This window comes from Egretta garzetta, unplaced genomic scaffold, assembly GCF_000687185.1.
Source record: "Egretta garzetta isolate BGI_Z169 unplaced genomic scaffold, ASM68718v1 scaffold248, whole genome shotgun sequence".
Lineage (NCBI taxonomy): Eukaryota > Metazoa > Chordata > Aves > Pelecaniformes > Ardeidae > Egretta > Egretta garzetta.
In genome coordinates this window covers 700,040-726,259 of record NW_009260596.1, presented here as the reverse complement: position 1 = coordinate 726,259, position 26,220 = coordinate 700,040, and the positions used below count along the sequence as shown (strand labels likewise).

The window sequence follows — 26,220 nt, the reverse complement described above, 5'->3', positions numbered from 1 at the left end:
TAACATGATAGGAGCACTTTCAGCAATTTTACTGGTTCCTCATAAAATAGAGTGGCTAGTTTAGCATTCCAGTTCTTGAAGTATTACAGTTGATTGGCCTAAAAATAAGTAAAATAAGGATAAACTCTTAGATTATCTTCTTAGCCATAGTAGAACGGATAACAATTCTCTATAAAAGAAACAGAGGTGGCTTGATAGTTGGTCTAAAAAATATTGCCATATCACATCTTTTCCCCTCCCAAATACAAATCACAGTTCTCCAACTTTGCCTCTAATAACTGAAATGTTTAACAGCTGAAATAAAGCAAGCCTAAGCAGAAAAAGAACTACAGGATGATCTCAAGTACTTTTCCTGATGTGCCTCAGAAACAGGTTCCATTGTTACTGTGGTGATAAGGATAGGCATAAGAACTGAAAATGAACAGGCAAGAGACTGGTCCTTGCCAACTTTTTGCAGGGGAAAGAAGCAATGCCTCAGATGATTACTAGCAATAATTTGGGAGGGTTCTTTTTTTGGCACATATTGCAATTTTGTGACACGCATCAGTGAACAAAAGCTATTTGTGGTTGAAATGAGGGAAGGAGGAAAGGGAAGTTGTTAGGAATTGCATGAAGTACCATAGATGACATCACACCATTGCAGATTCATGCAGAAGTAATAGTCAAGAAACTGAAATGACAGTTTTGAGGAGGTGCTTCAATAGGGCTGACCCAGCTTTCTCTGAACTCAATAAAGACCTTTCAGTTAATTTGAGGAGAGCTGGGTCAAGTCTGGTTGAACTCCATTTCTTTTCCCAGACAATGAAAGGCTGAGATGAGGCTTCCTAACAGGGGAAAAAATGTTAAATGGGCCATCAGAAGAATGAAATCATGGGATGGTTAAAACCTTTTAAGAAAACCAGTGAAAGTGAGTGGTAATGATCCCAATTTTCCAGAGAGTTGATAAATAGTCTAGGATCCCAAGGGACTCTTTCCTGTGCTGCGTGCTGGCTTTTCTGGAGAAAGGTCAACAAAAATACTTAACATGCTAGTGCTGTGTTACTTTACAAAGGCAAACAAATGTGTTAGTGTGGTTTTTTGTGGTGGGTCTTTTTTTTTTTGTGTGTGTGAAGTAAAATATAAATATCTTACACATATCTAAGCTGTCTCTCTCTTACCCTGAGGTAAAACTGAGAAAGGATTATGGTTTACTCTTTCTTCTCCATATGGATGGAAAGCCATAGACATTATTGACACTTCTAGCGATGGGATGAATTTATCTCATTAGTTTTAATGCAGACAAGGTTAGAGCTGAGCCAAAGTACTGTAGATTAACATGACAAAAGCAATAAACTTGTTCACAGAGGAGCAAAGATGTAGAGAATGTAATGCCTCACTTACTCTATCTGCAACCCAGAGGCGCTTCTGGATGAGGAGGGGTCAGCTAGAGAGCTTTAGCTGATGATGCTTTTGTTTTTTTTTTTCTGTCTTCAGATATCTCAGCTTATGACAGAGACTAGTCGAGAGGGCCTGACTGAAGCAGCATTGAACCGCTACAATGCAGATAAACCTTCCTTGTACAGCTTCCCTGCTTCCCAGAGCACATATGTTGCCAGTGAAGTATCCACAGGCACCTCGGTGGCAGCATCATTTTTTGCCAGGTAAGAGAGATTTCTCAGAATTTCCTTCTCTGGAAACATAATTCCTTTTGAAGGAGATGATTCTGTAGTGAAGAAGTGGGGTAGAACAGACTATAGCACATATATTGAAATATGGCTATAGATACAGATACATCACAAATGTGCTGAATTACCATGAAAATGTTGTTTAATCCACCTGTATGCATTTGTCTGTAAGATGAGGATGATACTTCTTTTGTGACATATCCCTTTAACTCTTGATTTGGGTTAAAATGTGATTGCGCTCCCAGAATAATACCTGATCTAGTGACACTTTTAGAGGGGTGTATCCCTGAATGAGAAGGCCCCATCCAAGTAATTTTCCGAGATGGGCAATTAATTGTAGAGCTAGCAGGCAGTGGAATTCTGTTTGGTGGGCAACCTTCAGGCTTCTTTCTTGAATTTTACTTCCGTCTAGGGAAATTTTCAAGATTTGTGCTTTCAGACTGAAAAGTTAAGGTTTCTGATTTCAGTTTCTGTCCCTGACCTGCTTTTGAATTGACCTGAGGGTTTAAACTCAGCCTTGTAACACCCTTTCTGTTGAATAATCAGCCAATATTTAAAAAAATCTTGATGAGATAAAGTTTCATTAAAAAAATCTCATGGCTGTCTTTATTAAGTTGTTACTAAAATGGTTTGTTAAATGGGCATAGCAGCTAAAAAGTGAAATATCCATTATCAACAATGGAAATATTTTTCTGTGCAGAAATACGTTCTTTGCAGAACAAACTTTGTAGCCCACTTGAATCCTTATGTAACTGAAGATGATGAAATAATCCTTGTCTTCTAATGCTTTTCAATAATTAGAAGATTGACTTGGGAAGAGCTGTAGAAGTAATGAAATAACAAGAGAATAAGCTATTTTTACAGCATTTCCTATCCAATCTAGTGAGAAATCTGAATTTCAAAACATGGAATGAACTTTTAAGTGAATGCCTCAGGCACATTCAGATTAACTTCCTACCCTTTAGAGAGCCAGCTATTAGTATTTCCACATGATTCTATTTTATTTTAAAGGTAAATGAAAAACTTAGAAAGTTGTTGGGACTCTATAAATCTGGAAAGATTTTCCTCTCCTGTTTTTCCTCACAGACATGAGGATTGCATATGTTCAATCAGTGTCCCACAATAAGTGACTCGTGTAAAGAGGATTAAGGGTAACATTTTAGAAAACCCAGTGAACATTGCTTGGGGCAGCTCTGCCATTTTTTTCCTCTACAGATGTGATGCTGCCATAGGAAATGTGAATGATGACAGTGGTCTTGATTTGCTGCCCTTTTCTGTTTAACTGCAGGCAGTTTAAATTAAAATTGCTGAATGTACTCATATGGTAATATCTAACCGGAGTGCAGATTGGGATTAGCACATATTTCACATGAATTGATTTATGAAGATGGTTTAACTCATTTGTTCTTCATTGTTTCACTGTTTTATGCTGAGAGAATTCATTTGCTCTTAATATACTCTGCTGAAATGTGGGAAACTAATTAAATTTACTCAAAATCCCTAGTGTATATCACAGCATTTGAAGTGTAGAACTGTTAGTTTCTAGCTGATGGTGTGAATTCTTGGGTATGCTTGGCCCAGCAGAGTTCTCATGTTTAGGCTGTTTATTTTTAAACTGTACTTAGCAAGACAAGAATGCCTGGTTTAGTTTCAGGTATTGCATAATTAGATTAATATCACTTATATAAGTCAGTTTTGTTCTGGACTTCAAGTTATATCATCTGCTGGCAGTTCAAGCAGAAAATCCAAGTCAGTTGTTCACTGCTTGACCTTCTAACAAGAAAGTCCACAACTCCGTTTCAAAATGTAGATCTCATTAATTTTTGTTTTTCATGTTACGTGTCTATTTGCATTTTTGTAAAGTTGGGGTAATACACATGTATGTGTATTATAAAATACAAAATAGAAGACAGTGGTTGACAAATTCATTAATGTGGTTCATTATAGTATGAAACAGTCATTTGTACCAGGCATATGAATTCTAAACTTTGGCTTTTTGTGATTGTACATAGCACATGGAGTAGTGACTACCAGTTGTGCTTAGTTTTTTTGAATGTGTGTCACATACAATGTTTTCATGGTCAGTAAGTAAGAAATTATTACACAGCCAGGGAAAATTGCTAATGTGAAGCTGAAGTTGGAAGTAGAAGAGTAGAAAATATTCTTCTGAAATTTGAATAATGTCCCATAGTATTTCACTCTAACTTCCCTAACAAGCAAAGCAAACCTCAGATGAGCTCAGATATAAAAGTCATCCATCATCAGGAACAAAACCCAATTAACTAAAATGTTATAGTATGGAGGAAATGTCAAGGCATCCATGGGAACTTTTGGTTGTAATTACTTGAGAAACATCAGGAGTGGAATAGTGGGAGGTCATAATTTTTGTGTTCTCAGGCACTACTAGTCCAACAGTGATACCCACTTGACTGGCCTACAGCTGGCATAGAGCCACGGAGGAGTGTCTGAAGACCACAGTGACTCTCAGTCTTTTCAAAAGCCAGGAGACTTATCAGTTGTCTCAATATTTGACTGTTGTGTTTCATGATTTATAGCTGTCAGATTTCCAAGCCAGCTAAAAGGGCTGCAACTTTTGCGAATTGTCATTTATCAGGATATTGCTGCAAGAGAACTTATGATATGTCAGGATTCCCATGGGACAGTATGTGAATGTTTTAAAGGAACAAACATTGAAAACCGTCCAAAATGCTCTGCTGGAAGGCTTATGAATATTAGATGATACAGGTATGAATAATGAATTTCTAATGGGGATTCTGACACGGAAACTGAATTCAATCGATTGCACTTTTAATGACAAACAGCAAATTTGCCTTTCTGTTCAGGTTTATCACTCATTTGTGTCTCTGATATCTTCCAATCAACTCTAATTTAACATCATCTTGCTTCTTCCTAGTACACATTTGTGATGAAAATAATTCATTTAGTAAATGTGAAATAGTGCTAAGATTCTTTACACAAAAGAAATAATTTGCAGAGCATTTTAGGATTTTTACATGAGTTACCTTTTGCCTGCAGTTTGGAGCTTTGTGATAAGAAGCACTGCATTTTTGGGCCGTTGCAGTCTAAGGGGTACTAGCCTCTTGCCTTGTGTTGTCCAAGCACAATGTAGGAGTGTGAAACCTCCTGTAAGGGAGAGAAGTATAAACTGGTGCTGGTATTCCCAATGAACTGAGGGAAGGACCTTCTGTTTCTTGTCTCCCTGGTGTCTCTGTGAATCTCTAGCAGGTCAAGGAGCATTGTATTGAACCTCGTTCTTATTTCTGGACAAAAATTTCTGGGGCTCTGACTTCAGCTTTAGCCATAAATAAACCTGCCCTTCTGAATAAAATTTCTCTGTTATGACTGGGCTGTAGAGTTTCAGTAGTCTCTCACAGGGTGGTAGCATGGTGCAGGAGCTAGAAGTCAGAACTCGACCAGAGCCTTTCAGCTGTCCTTAAAATACCTAAAGGTTTGGGGGATCTTGGTACTGTTCCTTGTTTGCCGTATCACAGTAAGCTTGCTTTCTTGGAGAAGAAAAACTTTTATTGCACCAGGACAAAGGAGAAACGTAAAAGCTCATTTCACTTTGGAACTCAAAAAAGGTAAACGTTTTTGAGAAGGAGATATTTTCAAATGGTAGTCTTGAAAGTTGTTTCCTGTTGCTGGTCAGGAAGTGTAACAGAGTATCTTGAACAAAAGCCTGCCTCAGTCTGAAATCAGATATAGTCATATTTGGATTAATTGAGCATAATGGGAATGTAGATAATCTTGAAAGTGGCCTGAAAAATCTGTTCTAGGGATCATTTTTCATGTCTTCATACAGCTTAAACACTAAGCAGGGCCACACAATGCTACTGTTGTAGATGTAGCAGGGAGTGTTTTTCAAATGAAATGCAGAAATGTCCAGATTTTTTAAAAACCTAAGAATAGAAAACCTTAGCTTCATGTATAGCTGATATGTAGCTACTTGGCATGGGATAAGCTCTAGTTACAGTTACCTCCATTCTTGGAAAAACATCTGGTGACCCTTTCCACACTCATTCCCCATCCCTGTGTGGCTGGGCAGTTGGGGGAGGAGGAGGTGAGGCAGTGCCTTATTGCCAAGGGGTATTGTGTACGTTGTGTTCAAAATGCTGCTGAGTGCCCACAGATTTCCCTTCCACTCCTGAGAATCCTTTCTGAATATTTCTAAAAATTCTGGTACATACTGCATGAACTACAAAGCTTATACAAGGACACTATTTGTGGGACCCTCTTGTTAAAGCTGCTGTGCTGTTTTGATGACTTAGCATTCCAGAGACCCCAGAATCTCACGCCTCACTTTTTTGCACACATGTGATAAACTATCAGCTTATCACACAACTTTTGATGTTTGCTGGTTTTCCTCATAGGTGCAATATTATGTGACTTTTGTTGAAACTTAAAGTAAGGAGCTAGTCTGTGTAATCTTTCTGCATATGGGGAAAATTGTTAAAGCCCAAAAGCTTAGAATCCAGGAATACCAGGGCTTTTCTTTAAGGACTGTGTACTGTTTTAAATTAATCATACCGTTTTAAGGTCCTGGCTTGAATTTTTCAGAGGTCTGTGGGAAGTTCACAAAAATGAACTTTTCCTGACATTGCAACAGAGGGTTTTCAGAACAGGCGCAGCAAAACCAGGTAAGAAACAGAGGCAGCAGCTCTAGTAGAGAAGGAAATGGGTTGGAGTGGGTATTCCTGTACCACAGAGCCCGTATTTGACTTGGGTAGCTCCATGGAAGAAATGTTTTATTTGTGTCAGTAGTCCATCTGTAACTGGCATAGCTGAAGTGTTACACTAGCAGATGTGGAGCCAGGTCAAGAATGTCTTCTTGATACTCTGCAACTTATGCAGGTGCTTAGCAGGCTGTGTAGGCACACCCAGGGCATTGGTGCTCCTGAGGCCCAAGACACCTCTCAGGTGAACATTGTCAGAGAGCAAAAGCTGCTTGCCCCATGCTCTGTGCTTTTCTGAAGAAAGTTCTGTTGAAGTTTGAATGTTTTTAAATGGTCTGAGATGCAAATAACTCAGATGACAGTGTTTCTTCATGCTGAAAAGTGGTGGACCCAACTACTCTTTCAAGCCATGCAGTGGTTCCCTGGTTTAGGCACTGCTTGAGAAGCCCTTGATGTCAAATAGCAGTGGCCTCAACATCCCTAAGAGAAAATTATTTTCTGAGACTTAGGTGAAAACATATTTTGGTTTCTTGCTGTCTAAACTATGCAGAACCTAACAGGATTTTCTTTCATTAGCTGAACAAACTAAATTTAATGGTTAAATTGTGGTCAGTCCCTCAGACATTTTGAAGAACTATATATTAACAACTCTGATCAGAATTTCTACTCTTTTCCCTCATCCTTCTCCTATACTGCATAAGAAATACGTAACAAGAAGAATGTTAAGATAAAAGATCCATAGACTCCTTTTCAGTAGGAATGCTGGCAGCAAGGTTTAAAACATCTGTAAATCATTTTCACAAATATTTCTACCTTCAAAGCCTGTCTTGGGGCTCACTAGTAGGGGAAACTTCAATCACAATGATCTCAGTCAACCTGAAAGACCATGGAAACAAATATGTAAAATTGGCACCTAGGTTTGAGTGCACAACATCAGGGGCTGATTTTTCATACTTGCTCAACATTCATCAGAAATGTTGGAGATCTATGTTCATAGTCACTGCTTTTTTGTGCTACCCATTGCTGTGAGAGCCCTAACTAATGGTCCATTTCTACTTCATGTTATTGGTGTTATTTCATGTGTATAAAGTAAATGCCAATCAAAAGGGAACCTTGACTCTCCTGAAGGCTGGCCGTTGGGGCATAAAGAATACTCTTTTTCTGTGGTTCAATGTAAACAAAATAAAAATGTCCTGACAGGAAAGACTGTGCAAGCTACGTGCTAGAATAGCCAGTGTCTAGTAGTGGAGGCAATGATCTGATATGCAATAAAAAAATTAGGACTTAAGTGCTATGTCTGGACAAGGGAAAGCAAAGGTATTTGAATGATCTCTAATTTTGCATGGTAATCATATCTTGGGTCCCAAACAATTTCCAGTGATTTTTTTTTTTTTTTTTTTTGGTCAAAGCTGACACATTCCCCATGGCACTTTTGTTTGAATTAGTTCATGTCTTTTGATTACAAAAAAGTTTAGCAACAAGATTCCAGACTAGGTCCATTTCTAACAGGAAGCGTGTAGGGTACATGTCCAAAACCATGGTGTCTGAATCTTTGGATACTTGCATGCTGCCGTTATATAAACAAAAACTTAAGCAAATATATGTGCTTTTAGACCTGGGTTGGAAATCCAGTTGTGATATGTTTCATTTGGCATTGGGCTGTAAACAGAAATAATTTGAACCTTCATGCCAATTAGATCCACTATATGTTGGCTGCAGCTTAATAACTTCCATTCACAGCTTAAACTAAAGATAATGGACCTTGATTTTTAAGCAGGATTTTGGGAGTGATCCATGGAGCTATAAAAAGAAATAAGCTAAAATTACCCTTAAGAATATAATAGAATACTCTGCTTGCTGGGGTGTGCCATCTACTTAGCCTCAAAGCACATAACTGATAAAAAGGATGTAAATCTTCCTCATGTTCCTAGTATCAAGGTAATCCACTTCAGATGTATGGGGGCATTTACCTTAAGTTAATCAATATAGTTCTCTGGACTAAGCATGTTTCAAAAGTAATTATTTAGAACAATCTAAGGTAAAAGATTACTATCCAGGAACAATTTGTTGACCATTGAACAGAGAAATTGAAATTCCAATCCACGAAAGGTATGTTACTTTGATGTAATGTCTGTATTGAAATATGCTACACCTGCTTCTGTGCACTGCACCAGGTATTTTCTGATCTGCACTTGCCCCATGTATCTTATGCTTTGTGTTGATGGTAATGGCAATCACTGAATAATGTCATTATTGAAATGGTCATCAATATTTGGAGTTTCTTGTGTAATTAGCCTTTCATAATCTTGAGGAAATCTTGATAATTTTCTAGAGTAAAGTTCCCCTTTCATCCCCTTTTCTTTGGAAAGTTTTGAGATACTACGTTGTTTCTCTGTCATGCAGTCCTCAGCTCCGTCTTATTAATATCTGGTTCTGTAAAGCAAAGGACACATACCTTAAGTTTTTTTCTGCTGAAGAAATTATTTTAAAATGCATGTCTTGTCTAAGTATGATTCATTATATTAATTGTTTCTAATATATATTGCCTAAAAACCAGAATATTAAAGTTTTTCTGATTCCTGTAAGAATCTGTGGTGTTTAGTTAAACTTTGTTTCTGTAAATGTGTGACTGCTTTGCATTGTTTTTGTTTTCACTTTTTTATGTACACAAGTTTGAAATGGTGTCTAGAATTTATTTGCCCTATTCATTTTTATATGATTTGTTATGTTCAATTTTTAAATTTAAAAAATAATCTGGAAATATTATACATTTATGTGCTTTCCTCTCCTTTTTTCTGTCTGCTTATTTTCTCAAATATAGCTCCATGAAAATTTATGGTAACCAGGGACTCCATTAGCGAGTAAGCAAACACTGTCCATCTCTCTCAGATTCTAGAGTCAATAACTCATTATATTACAATGAAAAGGACCAGAATTGCAAATACCTCCTTAATCTACTTTGTGCAATGTACATGCTTTGTGGAAGCTCTAAGTGTTATGTAGCCTCTGTCCAGGCAGAAGGAGGTAACCAAGACACTTCCTGTCTTCGGTAGTTAGCAATGGCCTTTGTCCCATGTTTCTGAGACATTACCTTAGCTTAAAGTTTGCTTTCTCTGTTTGTACCTCACTGATTGCTGCTATTACAGATAAGAAGCTTTAGACCTGTAAATGGCTGTGCTGGCCCCATTCTTGCTGCAACTCTCATGTCTTAGATGTTGCGTACTGATAAATGCTTTGAATTGCCAGGAAGAATATTGGATGCTGATGATATGGCACTGAGGCACTGATTATTTTAGTGGTTTGCTAAGGAATCATAGAATCATTCGGTTGGAAAAGACCTTTTAAGATCATTGACCCCAACCGTATCTGTCCACTACTAAACCATGTCTCTAAGCACCTCATCTACCTGTCTCTTAAATACCTCCAGGGATGGGGACTCGACCACTTCACTAGGCAGCCCATTCCAGTGTCTGACAACCCTTTCACTGAAGAAATTTTTCCTAATATCCAATCTAAATGTCCCCTGGTGCAACTTGAGGCTATTTCCTCTCATCCTATTGCTTGTTACCTGGGAGAAGAGACTGATCCCCACCTCCCTACGCCCTTCTTTCAGGTTGTTATAGAGGGCAATAAGGTCTCCCCTCACCTTCCTTTTCTCCAGACTAAACAACCCCAGTTCCCTCAGCTGCTCCTCATAAGACTGGTGCTCCAGACCCCTCACCAGCTTCGTTGCCCTTCTCTGGACGTGCTCCAGCACCTCAGTGTCTTTTGTGAAGTGAGGGGCCCAAAACTGCACACAGTATTCGAGGTGCGGCCTCACTGATGCTGAGTACACGGGAAGGATGACTTCCCTCATCCTGCTGGCCACGCTATTCCTGATACAAGCCAGGATGCCGTTGGCCCTCTTGGCCACCTGGGCACACTGCTGGCTCATATTCAGTTGGCTGCTGCCCAGTACCCTCAGATCCCTCTCTGCCAAGCAGCTTTCCAGCCACTCATCCCCAAGCCTATAGTGTTGCATGGGGTTGTTGCCACCCAAGTGCAGGACCTGGCACTTGGCCTTGTTGAACCTCATACAATTGGCCTTGGCCCATTGATCCAGCCCATCCAGGTCTCTCTGTAGAGCCTTCCTACCCTCCAGCAGATCAAGACTTCCACCCAGCTTAGTGTCATCTGCAAACTTGCTGAAGGTACACTCAATCCCCTCATCCATGGGCAGCCAGCTTCTCAAGCAGAATGCTGAAGCAGGGAATTTTTCCTAATTTGTATTCCTAATTCTCCTGGGTGATTTCAAGCATTCAGTACAAAAGTGCCTAGGTGTGTGGAAGCTGAACTGCTGCTGCTTTCCATATGCTATGGTAAAACAGAGGTAACTTCTTTTCTACTTAAAACATCTTGTGATGTACTGGCAATTTCAATAGATCGCAAAAGGGGAGGCTAACTAAGGATAGGTTTGGTCTTCTAGTTTCTAAGAGGGCTTTTGAGGTGCCAGAGTACTTGCTACATGAACACCTTCTCTCCGCTGACTTAGGAAAACTTCCCTCAGCACTGCCTTTCCCTGTACCTGACATGTACATTGAGAAAAATTCCTAGCAGCATATGCAGTAATCCCTCAGCACCTGTTTACCAAAGATTCCTGGTGTTTAATCTTGCCTTTTACTCTTAGGGCAGTGGAAATAAAAATGGTCAGCATTAATCTTCTGACTTCTAGTATAGTTGTGACTGCTAACTATAGTATAGGCAACCTCATGTTGATTTACTGTTTTGCATATTTTTTGCTTCCGTTAAACCTTGACATAAGAGCTCTGATTTATGGTGTCTCTATCTTGGCTTGAGGAGAGAGAAAGATGAATTGATGTGGTTGTACTGTCTATAGCAGAAAATTATATGCACCACCAGTTGTTTTTTCCCTCTGTTTTTTTACACCATCAAACTAACCTTCACTCAAAGAGATCATAAATCCATAGTAACAAGACTTTTTCCTAAACACCTGGAAGTTCAGAGTGGCAAACTTTTTATTCTGATTACTGCTTTCCTGTTACAAGAAGTACTGTTGCAGTGCTGCCTTGGCAGCCTTGACATTCCAGCTGTGATTTACCCTTTCTGTAGAGTTCTCCACTGCCTGCTCAAAGAATCAGTTTTCTTAACCTTGAGAGCAATCTATTCAACAGCTGAATGGCTTTTCCTTACAATTACTAATGAATACAGACCATTTTAGTTTTCCTTGCTCACAGAATAAAAACTCCAACAAAAAAATGGGTTGAAATGTTGAAGTATTTGTGTATTGCTAAATAACTTAATATGAGGTAGACAACTGCCAGTTGGGCTTGTATATGTGCATCCCTGTGATGTGGTTATAAAAATATGGTAAGACCGCAATACACCTGTATACATGACTAGGTGGATTCTAACAAATAGAGATTTAGAACCTCACCTCTTTGCTCAGCTGTAGATTGAACACGATGCCCATCTTACAGCTGCTGTCCATTGGCATATTTCAAACTATTGGTTTGGTGTCTTCTAAGTAACTCCAGGTCAGGTTTACATGCATACATTCCATGCAGGACAGGGGCTCCAGAGCTTTCTACCACCTATCTTTATTTGGCACTACTTGTTGCCTTTCAGGAGACAGACCTGTTAAAGGATGAAACAGGAAATAAAAGTACACATTTAGGAAATAAGTAATCACAGGAACATTGCAGCTAACAGAGACAATTTTCCCTGTGAATTGCATGTCTTGAGATTTCATGACTTTGGGGTGTAGCCTTAGAGGTTTTCTTACGATTGGGGAATTCTAGAGGCTTTTTCCTCAGTGTATTTTCTGTCGTTTAATAAAGAATGGGTAGTGATTTCGTCGGTCAAAGTGTTGACAGGGTCTGCCTCTTCTATTCAGCTGTTTTCAGGAAATCAATAGAGACTTAATTTGTTTAAGATGTCTATTCTTCTGCTTAAAATTGGTCAATGGATTAAAATGCCCTTTTAGGGTATAGTCAGAGAGATTCAAGTAGACTGTATATTAGTCATCCTCATTTCTTTGAATAATCAGGCTAAAAACTACTGCTGATAACTAGTGAGGCAATCTTTGGTTTTATTATCCCAACAGTCATGAGAGAAAGGAACCAAGCTACTTGCTCTGTTGTGAGAATTACAGCAATAATCTCTTTGAATCTAAGAAAGAATGCTGAATAAGTGAAAACTGTGGAAATCTAGGCAAATATGGAAAGAGACAGTATTAGCAGAAATTATTTCCATTTCTTTTCTGAATACCTCTTTGTATGCAAATACAGGGAGAAATCAGTCAGCCTTTCATTAGAAAGGAAAAAGTACAGAGAGAAATTGAATAGTACTGTGTCTCTTGTTCAAGCCATCTGTAAACAAGCTGTGTTACTAATCTGTCCAGGATGGAGCATATCAAGACACTCTGAAAGTTCAAAGCTGCCTATTTCTGCTTTTTTTTTTTTAACCTGAAAGATAAACAAATTCTAGGCTTTTCCATTGCAGGAGCTATTCCTTTTCCAGCTCTCCTCTTCTACCATGTTTGTCTCTCCTCGCAGCAGCATCAACCTTTTATTAAGACAGAACTATTTTAATTTAGCAATGTGATGTTGTAGAAATATCTGACTAGTTGTGCAAGGTGAAAGACATCTGAGTTATGTCCAAATATGTATTTCTAAAATGTGCAAGATAACACTGTTCAGAGATTCCCAAGGGCCCCATGGCCTTTAGTTCAGGTCAGTTGATTAGCCTTGGAGTCCCGGTTTGAACATTGCTTTTTCTGATTTATTTTGGTTGTCTCCATAGGACACTACACAATAGCGTGTGTGCTCCAAAACTGGTGCTTCTGTCTGCCCCAACTGTTACCTGTCACAAGAGAGACACAAACCATCATGAGATAAAGCAAAGGATGCTTTCTTGGTTCTTTATGTTGTAAGAGTCTTTAGATTTCACACACTTGGATTCTTGGTTGTGGTGTGGGTTTTTTTTTTTTTTTTCTCTCTCTGCATGCATGAAGATCAGAAGTAGACTTGCATAATGAAAGCTGAGAAAAATAATCCTATGATTCCACAAGTCAAAGAGAAACATTTTGTATTACAGAACTCACGAAATAATGTAGAGAACTGATAGGAATGAGAAATACATATATCTTCTGAATCAGGCTATGTATGGGAATGGAACTAGAAGGAAGGAAAACAAAATACAGCTTTGAAAAGGAAATAGAAGTATTTCACAGAGTCATGAATGCTGGGAGCACCAGTGAGCTAATATGCCACTATTTAAGGGTTTAGTGGAACAATCCTGGACATGACATTGATCCAGGGCAAACAGGACGGAATAAGATGCAATCGGATACAATTAAAAAAAAAATAAAATATTGCCAATGAGTTTAGGATTATGGAAAACAGGTGTTGGTCATACTGGCTTGAAATGTTTTTCCTAAGGAGACTTACATGTTTACTTAATAAAGTACAACTTATACAGTATAATCTATGTGGATTTCACTGAGCTATTTGGGTTAACACACTGAGAATTCTTTACAGCAGCGTGAAACAAGTTGGGAATGCATTAAATAGACTAAACTAGATGAAATCATGTATTATGTTAAGTGACTGCTCCTGTTGGGATTCTGTAGAGATACAGAATGCCATAGGGCACTAACTAGAAAAATATTGTTAAGCTTTTCAGGTGGTGTTGGGAAGATTGTTAGTAACAGATTGCTTAGTCATCTGGGCCAACAAGAGGTGTTACATTGGTGTCAGATGTAATATCATAAATCCAATAGTAAAGAATGTAGACCATGCTTACAGAATGGGGGCCTAGGTACTAAGAAGTACTTAGTAGAGAGGATCTGTGTGTCATGGTTAATTAGTTGCGTATGAGCACACTGGGACACTGTGGCCAGGAGGGCTAATGCAAGTCTTGAATATCTGTAAGAATAAGAACGTATGAAAAGAGACTGGGAAGTTACTTTAACTCTGCATTAGGAATACATATGGCCACTGATAGAATCCTCTGTCTAGTTCTGATGTCCACAGTCAAGAAAGATGGTGAAAAAAATGGAGAAGCCTCAGAGAAGAGACACTAAGATGATTACAAGTTTGGGAAACATGCCTTGCAACAGCTTGATTTTAGTTTATCAAACAGATTTAGAGAGAGATGTGTTGACAGTGTGCAGGGAACCTCTGCAGGGAACAGAAACGTGATACTAGAGGACTCCAGCCTAGCAGACAAAAGCATGTCAAGCTGTAATGGCAGGAAGTTTAATCTAGGCAACCTCAGATTTGTAATGAAATGTGCATGTTTAGGAAAGGGCAATGACCTGCTGAAATGAACAAGAGTAGCAGAGATTTCTCTTTTAGTGTATGTTTTTTAAGTTAAAATTGATATTTGAACAAAAAAGGCTGTAGTAAACCACACTTTGGGGGGAGGGGGGCTTTAAGAGGTTTAATGTAGAGAAGATCCATTGCTTTCGCTATGCGGGAAGTTACATTAGTGTCATAATAGTCTCACTTAATCTGGGAAGACATACTCACTTGTGTGTGAAGGTGCAGAAACAAGGGATAGTATTTCTGCTCCTCTTTTAGACAGCAATGCTGTAACAAAGCACAAGAAAAAATTGCCATGAAGAAAGGAGGAAACTACACATTTTCTTAATTTAGCCAGGAGTGATTAACAAGTAAGTCTTTTAATTGATGTGGTTTTTTTGTAGATGAACTTCAGAAGGTTTTGGGGTCTTTTGGGTGTGCTTTTTTTTTTTTTTAACTGCCAGTATCTGGAATTTTCATTTTTGCCTTTTTATGGAACATGATGTGGGAATCTGTTTTTTTCATAGCTTCTCTGAGCACACATCTGCTTTAGAGGTGCATTGTTCTCCTGTTCTTTTGAGATTCCATCAATTTCTTGTCTGTTTCAGAAAGTACATCAGTATATATAATTAAAAAAAAAAAAAGACTTCCTAAAGTTATAAATGCTTTACTTTTTCCTTTGCCTCTTGGTTTGAGGATGTCACTCAGCAAAGGTGATCGGTGTTCATTGCTGACACAAGTAGATCAGTAAAAATCTCATGAGTGGGAAAGGAGTATCCTAATATTTTGACACATAAACTAAGAGGAGAATTTAGCAGCCAAAGTTGAAATAAAAACCATATTGTATCTGAAGGCAATGTCTTTGGGGCAAATGCCTGTGCTTTAAAATTACTGAATTGATGAAACCAATGCAAAAAAAAAAAAAAACCAAACCCAAACCAACAACCCAAACCAAAAAAAAAATCCCAGCTGTTCCACTTGATGACTCATAAAATCTGAATAAAGTCCTTCAAGAGCTTTTTTTATAGGGAGAGACTATTTTTTGTATGCGTAGTTATAGTAGCATCTGTTTCCCATCTCTGGGAATTCAGAGAATCCACAGGCACTGACATGCTGTCTGCTGCCGAGAAGCTCTACAACACAGATAAACGCTTCAGACAAGTGCGCAATACGTAATGTAATTGTCTGCAAGCTGGGAAGATGTTGGGGTTTGCTGGGAGGAGGCAAAACCTGAATCAGTAGAGTTTGATTAACGTAAGCAATAGGAGCAGTCCTTGCATAAAATTTCCTTTGTTCACCTGTGAAGAGTGGACTGATAAGCTAGCAACACCTGAGTCAATAGGATTAATCAGTTAGAGAAGGTAAGCAAGGCATACCTAAGGTAAAAGGAGTTGGGTTTTCACAGAGGCTGTAGCCTTCACAGAGGGTTCAAACAATGGGATCAGTAAACTAGTTGTCAACAAATTTGAGGAGGAAATATAAAGGGTCTTTTATGAATAATCACATTGGATTTAGTAGCTGTTGAATGGCAAAGGAAAGCAGAATTCGTCTCCGTTATTTCTGGCTCATCACATTTGTCATTCTAATGCCTTATCCTTTCTATAAACAGGATCTGTGTGTAAGAAGTAGTCACATTGTTATCTTATGTGAAATTATATTACGTCATGGTAAAGAGTTTGTTACGCATTATTGACATCTGGTATTGCAGAAAGCAAAATCTTCAGGATGTCTTGAATGTGGGCATAGACACAGCACTGATTTTTTTGGCTTATGTTGTGCTCAGCACCTTGTTTTTGCTTAACAAGTATTATGATAGAGAGGGCATGTAAAAATTTTGCTTCTCTTATGGCTGGAGATGGACTCAACCTCAGTAAGAGTCTAAACCAAAATGCATTTAAGTACAACTTTGTGCTTGAATGAAGCTTACCTTTGTGCAGGGCACCTGCTTATGTACATATTTATACACAGAAGAGGTGATAGCAGGTATCCTTTGTGCCTCAGGGAAACACCGTTGTACTGTGTGAATATGTCTGACTTTTGTATGGTAACCTAGAGGTTAGTGCATTTCTCCAGGAAACTGGAGAACTGGGTACTAAACATCCCTGAACCTGAAAAGAGTAAAAAATGCAACCCAAAGGAATGTCTTTTAAATAATATGTGAGGGTGGAATAGGTCCTTGCTCCAATAATGTCAACTGAGGATGCTTCACTGTGTAGAGGGAGGAGTGTGGGATCCACAGGGCCACTGGCAGTGAGTGTGAGGGAGCAAGTCCTTCCTAGACCTGGAGAGCAGGGCTGGGCAGGTGCTCTGGCCACTGTTCTCTTCCTCCAGCAGCTATATCTAAAAGAAAAGAGATGTGCCAGCCATTGCGTGTGAATTTGTGACTACACCCAGAGAGACGTTTGGGACTGTGACTCCCTTTTCCACACAGGTGCCTAGTTCTGTGCTATGAAAGTTCTATGGTCTAGGAAAGAGACATCACTTCAGAAATGTCTGTCTTTGGCACTGCCTATGGGTCAGCTTATATGTTTGCAGCATGCCAAGCTGGGGTGATGTTGAGCCAAGTACCTCAATCTTCCTATACTCTGTGTATAGAAATTAGGCACCTAAACTGAGGTTTTGACTTTGAGTTGCTAAGAAATTGCCTTGCCTAAGGATGGCATGGATCTAGGCTGAAGTTTACACCCGAATATGAAGAGTATGTTCAGACTGGAAGTTTCAGGTTTAATTTGCATTAAAAATAGCAAGTATGTTGTGAATACAAGAACCATATATTCCCACAATAAAAAATTCAAAATTGCTGAAGAGACTAGCTTTCCAAGAGCACTGAGATGGGAATGATTCAGGAGCCTAGGTCCCATTTCCAAAAATTATTGAAGGCTTATGAGCTTAAGTAACAGTGACTACCACTGGAATCTAGATTCCTGCACATTTAGGTAACTTCTGAAATTGCACCAGTGAAGTGATTACAACTTTTTCAGTACTTCCAGGAGGCAGATTTTATAGCTGTGTTCTGATTCAAATTTATCTCTGGTTCTGCCATAAAGCACTATTCTTGAGTTTTGAAAATTATGTTTATATTTAATTCTTGACAAATAACTACACTTAAACCCCAAACACATTATACAGTATGTTAGCTACAAGGGACAATATCCTAAATGAAAGCAGATCCTTTTCTTTTTCTTCATGCCAGCTCTTTGTTTAGCAGTATGGCAATTGCACACACATATCCCAGATGTTCATGGAAACAAAATTCCTCTTTAATTTACAGCAGAATCTGGTTTTATCCCTTGCTGGCTTTGTATTTGTCAAACACACAAATGTTTAAAGCCTTATACTCAGATATGCTACAATAGTATTTTGCATGCCTCTTAAAAGCTAATGTAAAATCACAGAATAATTCAGATTGGAAGAAACACACCTAGAGGTCATCTAGTCCAACTCCCTGCTCCGAGCAGGTCCAGTTACATCAGGTCGCTCAGGGCTGTGTCTCATGGAGCTTTGAATATCTCTGGATGGAGTTTCTATGACTTCCGAGTCCCTGTTCCAGTGGTTACCAATGCTCATGGTGGAAAGAAAAAAATTCTTTATGTATAACTTGAATTTCCCATGTTGCAATCTGTGTCTTTTGCTTCTCCTTCTGTCCCTGTGCATCACCAGGAGTGAGTCTGGCCCTATCTTCCCTAAACCCTCTCATCAGTTGTAGGCAGCACTAAGATCTCCCATTCTCAAGGCTAAGTAAATCCAGTTGTCTCAGCATCTCCTCATATGTTACATGCTCCAGACCCTGACCATCCTGGGTGTTCATCTTAGTGGACCAAGAGATCGTTGTCTTGTTGGATAGAAGGTTATGGAGATATGCCTTCAGTGAGATACTGTTGTAGAAATATAAACTGCTTATATAGGAAATCTGACTTGTGCAATTCAGCTTTTGCTGGGACTGATCTTGGAGATCATGCTCAAAATCTGAACTTTAAGATGCAAGTTTTAATCTCTGATACTGGCTGTATTTTCTATTGCTTTTACCTGAGCAATACATAGTAAGGAGAGACTAAACTGATGATATATTTGGTAAGATGTGTGTTTTCAGATTTTAGATGTAGTAATTTCTGTAGCTAATATTTTCTCTGTTCTTCTTGTAGTGAATATGGGTAATACTGTGGAACAGCAACGCTGGTTCATTCATATTTGCTTTGCAAAGTCTTTGGCTGGGAGTCAAACAGCATTGACAGCCTGAGCTGCCTTTTCTGCCGGGCAGCTTTCCAGCCTCTCTTCCCCAAGCCTGTAGTGTTGCATGGGGTTGCTGTGACCCAAGTGCAGAACCCAGCACTTGGCCTTGTTAAACGTCACACAGTTGATCTCGCCCATCGATCCAGCCTGTCCTGATCCCTCTGTAATGCCTTCCTATCCTCAAGCAGATCGACAGTCCCACCCAGTTTGGTGTCATCTGCAAACTTACTGAGGGTACACTCAATCCCCTCATGCAGATCATTGATAAAGATATTAAACAAGACTGGCCCCAACACTGAGCCCCAGGGAACGCCACTTGTGACTGTCTGCCAGCTGGATTTAACTCCATTCACCACAATTCTCTGGGCTCGGCCATCCAGCCAGTTTTTTACCCAGTGAAGAGTATGCCTGTCTAAGCCATGAGCTGGAGCTTCTCGAGGAGAATGCTGTGGGAGACAGTGTCAAAGGCTTTGCTGAAGTCCAGGTAGACAACATCCACAGCCTTTCCCTCATCCACCAGGCGGGTCACCTCGTCGTAGAAGGAGATCGGGTTGGTCAGGCAGGACCGGCCTTTCATGAACTCATGCTGGCTGGGCCTGATCCCTGGTGGTCCTGCGCATACCTGGTGAGCCACTCAAGATGCACTGCTCTACAACCTTCCCTGTACCGAGGTCAGGCTGACGGGCCTGTGGTCACCACCGAGCCAGGGGGCACTGAGGCAGCCCTGTGCATTGAGCTCCTCCCAGGGGACAGGCTGAGGCCAGGCTGGGACATGGGCCTATGGGTAGGCCCGGCTCAGCAAGGCGCACAGCAGGGCAGGGCTGTGGAGAGCTGGAGACCAGCCCTGCTGTGGCATTGCTGGAGCAGGGACTGACATCTCTGGGGACTGACATGGAATCCTGGGTGGTGGGCTGGTGGGGGGAGCTCCAAGTGGGCTGGGCAGGACCTGTGAGGGTGCTCTCAGGGCCCTGACAGACCTAGATTTGGGTCTGGCATTAGGAGAAGGGCAAAGCCTGGACCTGCAGTGGGTATAAGGCTGGAAAAGGGGTGCAAAACCAGTAGTGCAAGCTGTGAAAAGGTTTCTCCTCTGTGAGATTTTTCATGTGGGCCATGGCACTGGGGGAGCTAAAGCCAAGGCCTAGGATTAGGGTTAGAAGGCAAAAGCCCAGAGCTGTGTCTGGCATTGGGCTGAAAAGAAGCTGCAAAATCACAGAGTAGTCTGCAAAAAGACTTCTCCCTCAGTGATGTGCAGAGAAATTTTGCTGAGGATCTGATTTATACAAAGGAGGGGAGGAATTGCTGCATCGCCTGCAAAAAATACCAGACTGTGAGCATCTATCAGATTCTCAGAGCACGTTCCAGTCCTGTGTCTGTAGCATATGAGAGACAGGCCAATAATTAGATCTGTCTGAACTGTAATTTTTCTTGGACTGCTCAGTTTGTTCAGCGCTCTTTATTTTTACTCTGGAACTAGTATAAATTCAAACTTCTTTGACTCTCACTGTGAAGGGTCAGCAGAGATGAATACAGGAGTGACATTAATCTCCATGAACCTTACTGCATTGGCAACTAACTAGTACTGCTCTAGTTTTCTTATTGCTTCAGCTACTAGTGAAAGGAGGAATAGAGAAGAGTCAGGAAATTCAGCCCAGGCACAATTCATCTTGCATACAAGCCACAGAAAAACAGCAGCAAGTGCTAATTATGGTTTTTAAGTTGAGCATTTCCTCTTTATGTGTCTGTTTGCAAACAGCAAATTTCCTCCACACCCACATACTTGGAGACATGAAGATGATACTAGAGCATGAAAATACATACTTGCCTATAAATCGACTTCAGACTTGCCTCCTTAGTATGGATATCAGAATAGGAGATTGTTTAACTTGCTCATTCTCTCTTGATTAGCTGGATCTGCCTAGTTTTACCCAACAACTCTGGCCTGGCAAGCACAGGAAAATAAATGCAAAGTGGTACAGTGCTCATGGAGCATACCCGTTCACCCTCAATTCTCTTTTGCCTGACTTTGGGGAGGCTGCTGTCTTCTGGTACTTGCTTTTACATCTTTATGAGCTCAAAAGTCTTTAGACAGTGCCCCACCTTGAGCTGGAATTTTATTCTGGACACTAGTGGGGATAATGTTGTTATTTAGAATTTCTCTGTGAAGGGAAAAATTCATCTTTACTTTCATCAGTCTGTTGCTTCAAAACTGATACTGCAGGACCTGGGAAGTTGTACTTGTGCCCCTAAGATCTGACTGGCATCATCTCCTCCCTACGCCCTGGTTTCTCAGGAAGAAGTGAAGGAACACAGAATTATCTCACCAGGCCCCCTTACTCTGGATGCCAGCACAAAGGGCTGAGACATCTGGAGAGGTGAACTGCTGGGTTAGGGAGGGGCTACCTGGTGGTCAGGCAAATCAGCAGAGGAGCTGTGTGAGGACTAGAGTCTGGTATCCTGTAATGCATGTATTCTCTGGAAATGTGCAGGGGATGTTCTGATTCTCACTCCCTTCCCACCAGGGAGGATACAGGGAGAAATTGTAGTCTTCTGGCCATGATATTCCCTGTATTTGACCAAAAAGTCTGATAGAAGAACAAAGCATGGTCAAATGAGAGCTTTAAAAATGCTTAGGAGCAAACAGAGGATGTGGTATTTTGTGTTCCCTTATATAAACTAGGTCTTGGGGGATTCAAGGGCAAAAGAGCTCTTTAGGCTCCAACTCCTTCCTCTGTGCTTTGATAGGCAGAGAATGATTTTTATTTTCTTTTGCTTGGTGCTTCTGCACCACTTGCAGCACGTTGACTTGAGGTTCATAGCATTCATAGTGATCTGGCCAATAGCATTTCATTAGAGCCCAATATAGAGTTCTAACAGTTTGTTCTTTTCTGAATCATATGATACTCCTGTTATATAAATCTTCCTCCTCTGAAAGGATTTCCCACCTCCGAAGGCTTCCTGTGGAGATTCTTCAACCCTTTGTGGTTCCCCAGTTATCTCTCCCAACTTGTCTTACTATTTGCTCCTGCTCTCCTGTTACCATTCCTTGGCTCCTTCTCCACTGGAATTTGCTTCCATATGACTTTTAATTCATTAACTTTTGGACACTGAGAATCAATTTTTGCTGTGTAATCAAGTTAAGAAATTCCTATCCCTCATCTTCCCCAGATGCTTACTCTTGCCCTGGTCTAGCTCTACAACTTCCCTTTGTGCTGATGAAACTCTGGGCTGGCTTAGCACACTACACTATTGAATGACCAACCTTAAGAATAGCTCTCCGGCAACATTTTTTTTTTTTTAACCTGAATCACCCAGTAATTTTGTTTACAGCACTGTACTACAAATGGTTGTTTCAGCACAGTTGAAAGGGGCAAGAGGTGGTGGTGGGGGCTAAAGTGAGAATCTTGTAGGAGAGAAGAAGGGGTATTATCTCTAACTTCATCCTGGGTTATACTGTTACACCTTCCAAGGCATGAAGGTGGAGGGGTACCACATGCCAAAACATATATTATTTCATAAAAGCAACACAAACATTTGAGTGGGCATTTGTATGTCTCAAAACATAAGTGCTACTTGTTTAAGTACTGAAGAGTAATGAAAAAAATCACTTGGTTGTTAAATATCTTAAGGGCGGAAGTCAAGAGGATGGAGCCAGACTCTTTGCAGTGGTGCCCAGCGGCAGGACAAGGGGCAATGGGTGCAAACTGAGACATAAGAGGTTTCAGTTGAATATGAGGAAAAACTACTTTACTCTGAGGGTGACGGAGCACTGGAACAGGCTGCCCAGGGGGGTTGTGGAGTCTCCTTCTCTGGAGATATTCAAAGCCCGCCTGGATGAAGTCCTGTGTAACATGCTCTAGGCGAACCTGCTTTAGCAGGGGGGTTGGACTAGATGATCTCCCGAGGTCCCTTCCAACCCTTGCGATTCTGTGAAATTGTTGATGCAAGCTGCATCAGAAGGGGTGTTAGCCAATTGCCAACCTCTAGTTTAAGACTTGGGTTTGTCTAGATCATGAAGTAACTGAGATTTGAATCCTGCAATAGCTGATAATTTGTATATCTACAGAAAGGCTGCCTTGGTTCTGTTCAAAAGAATTTGTAAACCACTGTAAACAATAAAAGCTTGAGAACTGGTGCTTTCAGTCATATGTAAATTCTCATGGGCTTGTTAAAATTTATGGCTTCTAAATATGTGCAAATTATGATTAGCAAACAAGTCTCTAAATGATGTCTGGTGAGAGAGAAGAGTGAGCTAGTACCTTTATATAAACATTCATGGAGCTTATTGAATTAATCATTATAAATTGTATACATGTCAAATGTTGAGGTTTTTAATTCATCAGTCAAGGCAGTGTTACCCTCATAGTTGCTAAAAAAGCAGTATTTTAAATGATTCTTGTGATATGCCAAGGTAGCCACAGGAGGTGTTCAGAGTGGCACCGAGTGCTCTGTGGGATCAATTTTCCTATTATTTAGCACCAGAAATTAGTCTTTTCCTTCTTTCTGATTTTTTTTTTTCTTTTTCCCTTCCTCCCCAAGGGCTCCCTTCCTCCCCCAGTAGGGCTCTACCCAGGGGTAGCAAAGCCTGCTAAAAAGGTGGAGATGACCATCTATGTCCTTCCAATGGACCAATGGAGTCCTTCAGGTCAAATTGTGCATGTGCTCAGTATTCTGGTGGAGTTTTTTTTTCAGGGATGTGGCTGGAGAACAGCAATACAGGTTGTGCCCCCAAGTCCTTGGGGGTGTCAGTGCAGTTCAGGCATTCTGCAGGCTGGTGGGGATTCACCCCCCTTGCCTTGGTGAGGGGCACTTGCCAGTTCCTCATGTGCTGTGAGGCTTCTCACTCCTGTTTTGCATCTTCCCCCCAGCTCTGTCCACCCAGCAGCCATTTCTGCAGGAAGCTCTCTGCTCTGCCATGTGGGTTTGAGTCGCTTTGTCAGGACTGAACAGTGAGCTTAAAGGTAGATGATGTTTGGTTTTTACCTGTGGCTTCTACAATGCAGTTCTTTGCTGTTTTTTTCAAACTTCTCTACCATTTTGAAAGCATGCTGTTGCTCATGGAGATCCAGTTACGCACCCTGTAAAACAGCAGCATATTGAAATTAATAAAGATTAATTAATAAAGAATTAAAAGAAGGCAATATAATTAATGCCAATCAACATGAACTTATGGAAAATAGCTCTTGTCAAAATGACTTGTAATCTCATCAAAAAGAAATATCAAGTAGAGTTGATTAAATGTAATTGCATCGATGTGAAATTTGGTAGTCGAGGACTCTTAAGACTACTGGGTGTGTAAAGAGAGGCAATGGCTAGGAAACAAAGAAAGGCTCAGAGTTAAATAAGGTCTTTACTATGAGGACGGTTAACCATTGCCCATTGAAGACTGGTAAAAGCTTATTAATGGTGATTTCCATAAATGTTCAATGCAGATCTGTGGCCTGTTACATAAGAGAGTGATGCTCATGATGCTCTTTTCTGGGTATATAAACCAGCAGGTCTCAAAATGGAAGGCACTGAATGTAGGTTGGGGAAGGGTGAGAGGCTGGCGGGTGCATCTCACGAAAGCAGCAAGGAAGTTGTAACTGTGCCAGCGATGGGGCCAGGAGAAGGAGCCAAGCTGAGAAGCTGTACACTCTGAGGAAGAGTGGAGCAGTGTATGCACCTTTCAGTGAGTAGGCATTTATGTTAAAATGTATGAAATAATCAGTTTGCCAAAGTGTTTTTCTAAATTAATTGCACAGATTCTCAGTTGTAAAATTTTGGATCTCACTCTTCCACCTATTGTCATGGTGCACAGTGCTTGATATTTGACCATTTGACTTCTTTTTTTTTTTCTTTTTGAGTGATGCTCTTTGTACAGAAAGTTTCTGCTGAACATGAACAAGGGACATATCAGTTGCATTAAACACCAGAAAAAATCATATATCTAAATATTTGGTTGCTGCCGCTTTTTATTTACATTAAATAGTACCTTATCCTATTGCACCATTTAAGTGTGTGGAGAGAAATTGGTCTGAGTAAGACATGGTATTCAAGCTTCATCACCTTGAGAACAGCTACAGGAAGTGTTTTGCCTTAGGATAAACTTGAGTGAAATTGAGCTTGGGAGAGCTATGGAGATTTCTTTAGGGCACAATTCCTTCCTTTCTACGCCCTTATTCTAGGTCAGATTTAGAAGCTTGTAATTTTCTTCTGACTAACTTCCAACATCGTGTTTTAATATCCCTTAAGCATTTTAGTTGCACTGACTAACACAAAGGGGATAAGTAGTCATGGAAATAATCCCTTTCTTTCACCTTTCTATCTAGTCCTTACCTACCTTGTCTGGTATGGAAATGTCAGTTCTAGTGAAAAGAATATATTTTTCCTTTTAAAAAGCTTTCCCAACAGAAGAAGTCTCCTGTACTGAATCCTGACTTTGCATCAGTGTGAAACTAGTTAGATGACCTGCCAAGAACAAACCCAGCATAATTGGTCTGCGCTGACTGGGAACTATACAAATTGCAGACTGCCTTGGTGTGGCAAGGGGAATCTGAAACACAAACTGTAATGTTTAAAAATGCAAATTGATAGGTTTGCTGTGTTGTTTTGCTCCATGTGATTGCCTTTTACTAAAAGGTTCTGTGGAAGGGGAGTCAGCCAGGTGCACTCTCTGCTACGCACTCTATCTTTTAGCAAGCTCAGCATCTCAGTGCCACACCACTCAGGATGGTGGGGGGATATTCTTTGTGGGTTTTTCCCCCACTGTGATAATAAATATGGCTTCTACTCATCTGTAATATGAGCAACCTCATTCAAAGGTTCAGAGAGAAATAAAATATTTGCCTGTCAAACAGTTTAAGTCAGTTTTGAACCTAGAAATGGTGCAAGGCCTGTCTTCATTTCCATTTTTAATAAATCTAATGGACTGAAGCACCTCAGAAGTATCAACCCTATCTTTAGCAGGGCTCTTTATGCTCCTCTCATGTTTCCAAATGTTGTGCTTCACATTGCCTCCCTCTGGACCCTGCCTGCATTGCCCAGTTGGCAGAGTTGGACTTCAGCAGAAGTGCAAGAGGGTGCTACTGGACCTGTGTCAGAATATCAGTGCTATCCTCATTTCTTACTGTGCGTACTATGTGGAGTAGAGGCCAATGGAGGTGTCAGTTATAAATTATTAGTAATAATAACTAGCAGATAAATTCTTAACCCGTTTTGATATTGATGGGAGCTTTGCCGTTAGCTTCACTGGTCAAGTTTTAACCTAATGAGAGGGCGAACCTGTTTGCCTATTGTTTCTTAATCCATGAACAACAATACTGATTGTTACAAAAGGGTACCGTGGCCAAA

General features: G+C 40.3%; 1 protein-coding gene across 1 annotated transcript in view; it reads left to right on the top strand.

Moving 5' to 3' along the window:
- Positions 1–26,220, top strand: part of KIF26B (kinesin family member 26B) — a 209,290-nt gene that overhangs the window by 27,432 nt on the left and 155,638 nt on the right. The window contains exon 3 of the mRNA XM_009644711.2: positions 1,474–1,640. Within this exon, the coding sequence (XP_009643006.1) occupies positions 1,474–1,640 (167 nt within the window). The remainder of the gene's footprint in view (positions 1–1,473; positions 1,641–26,220) is intronic.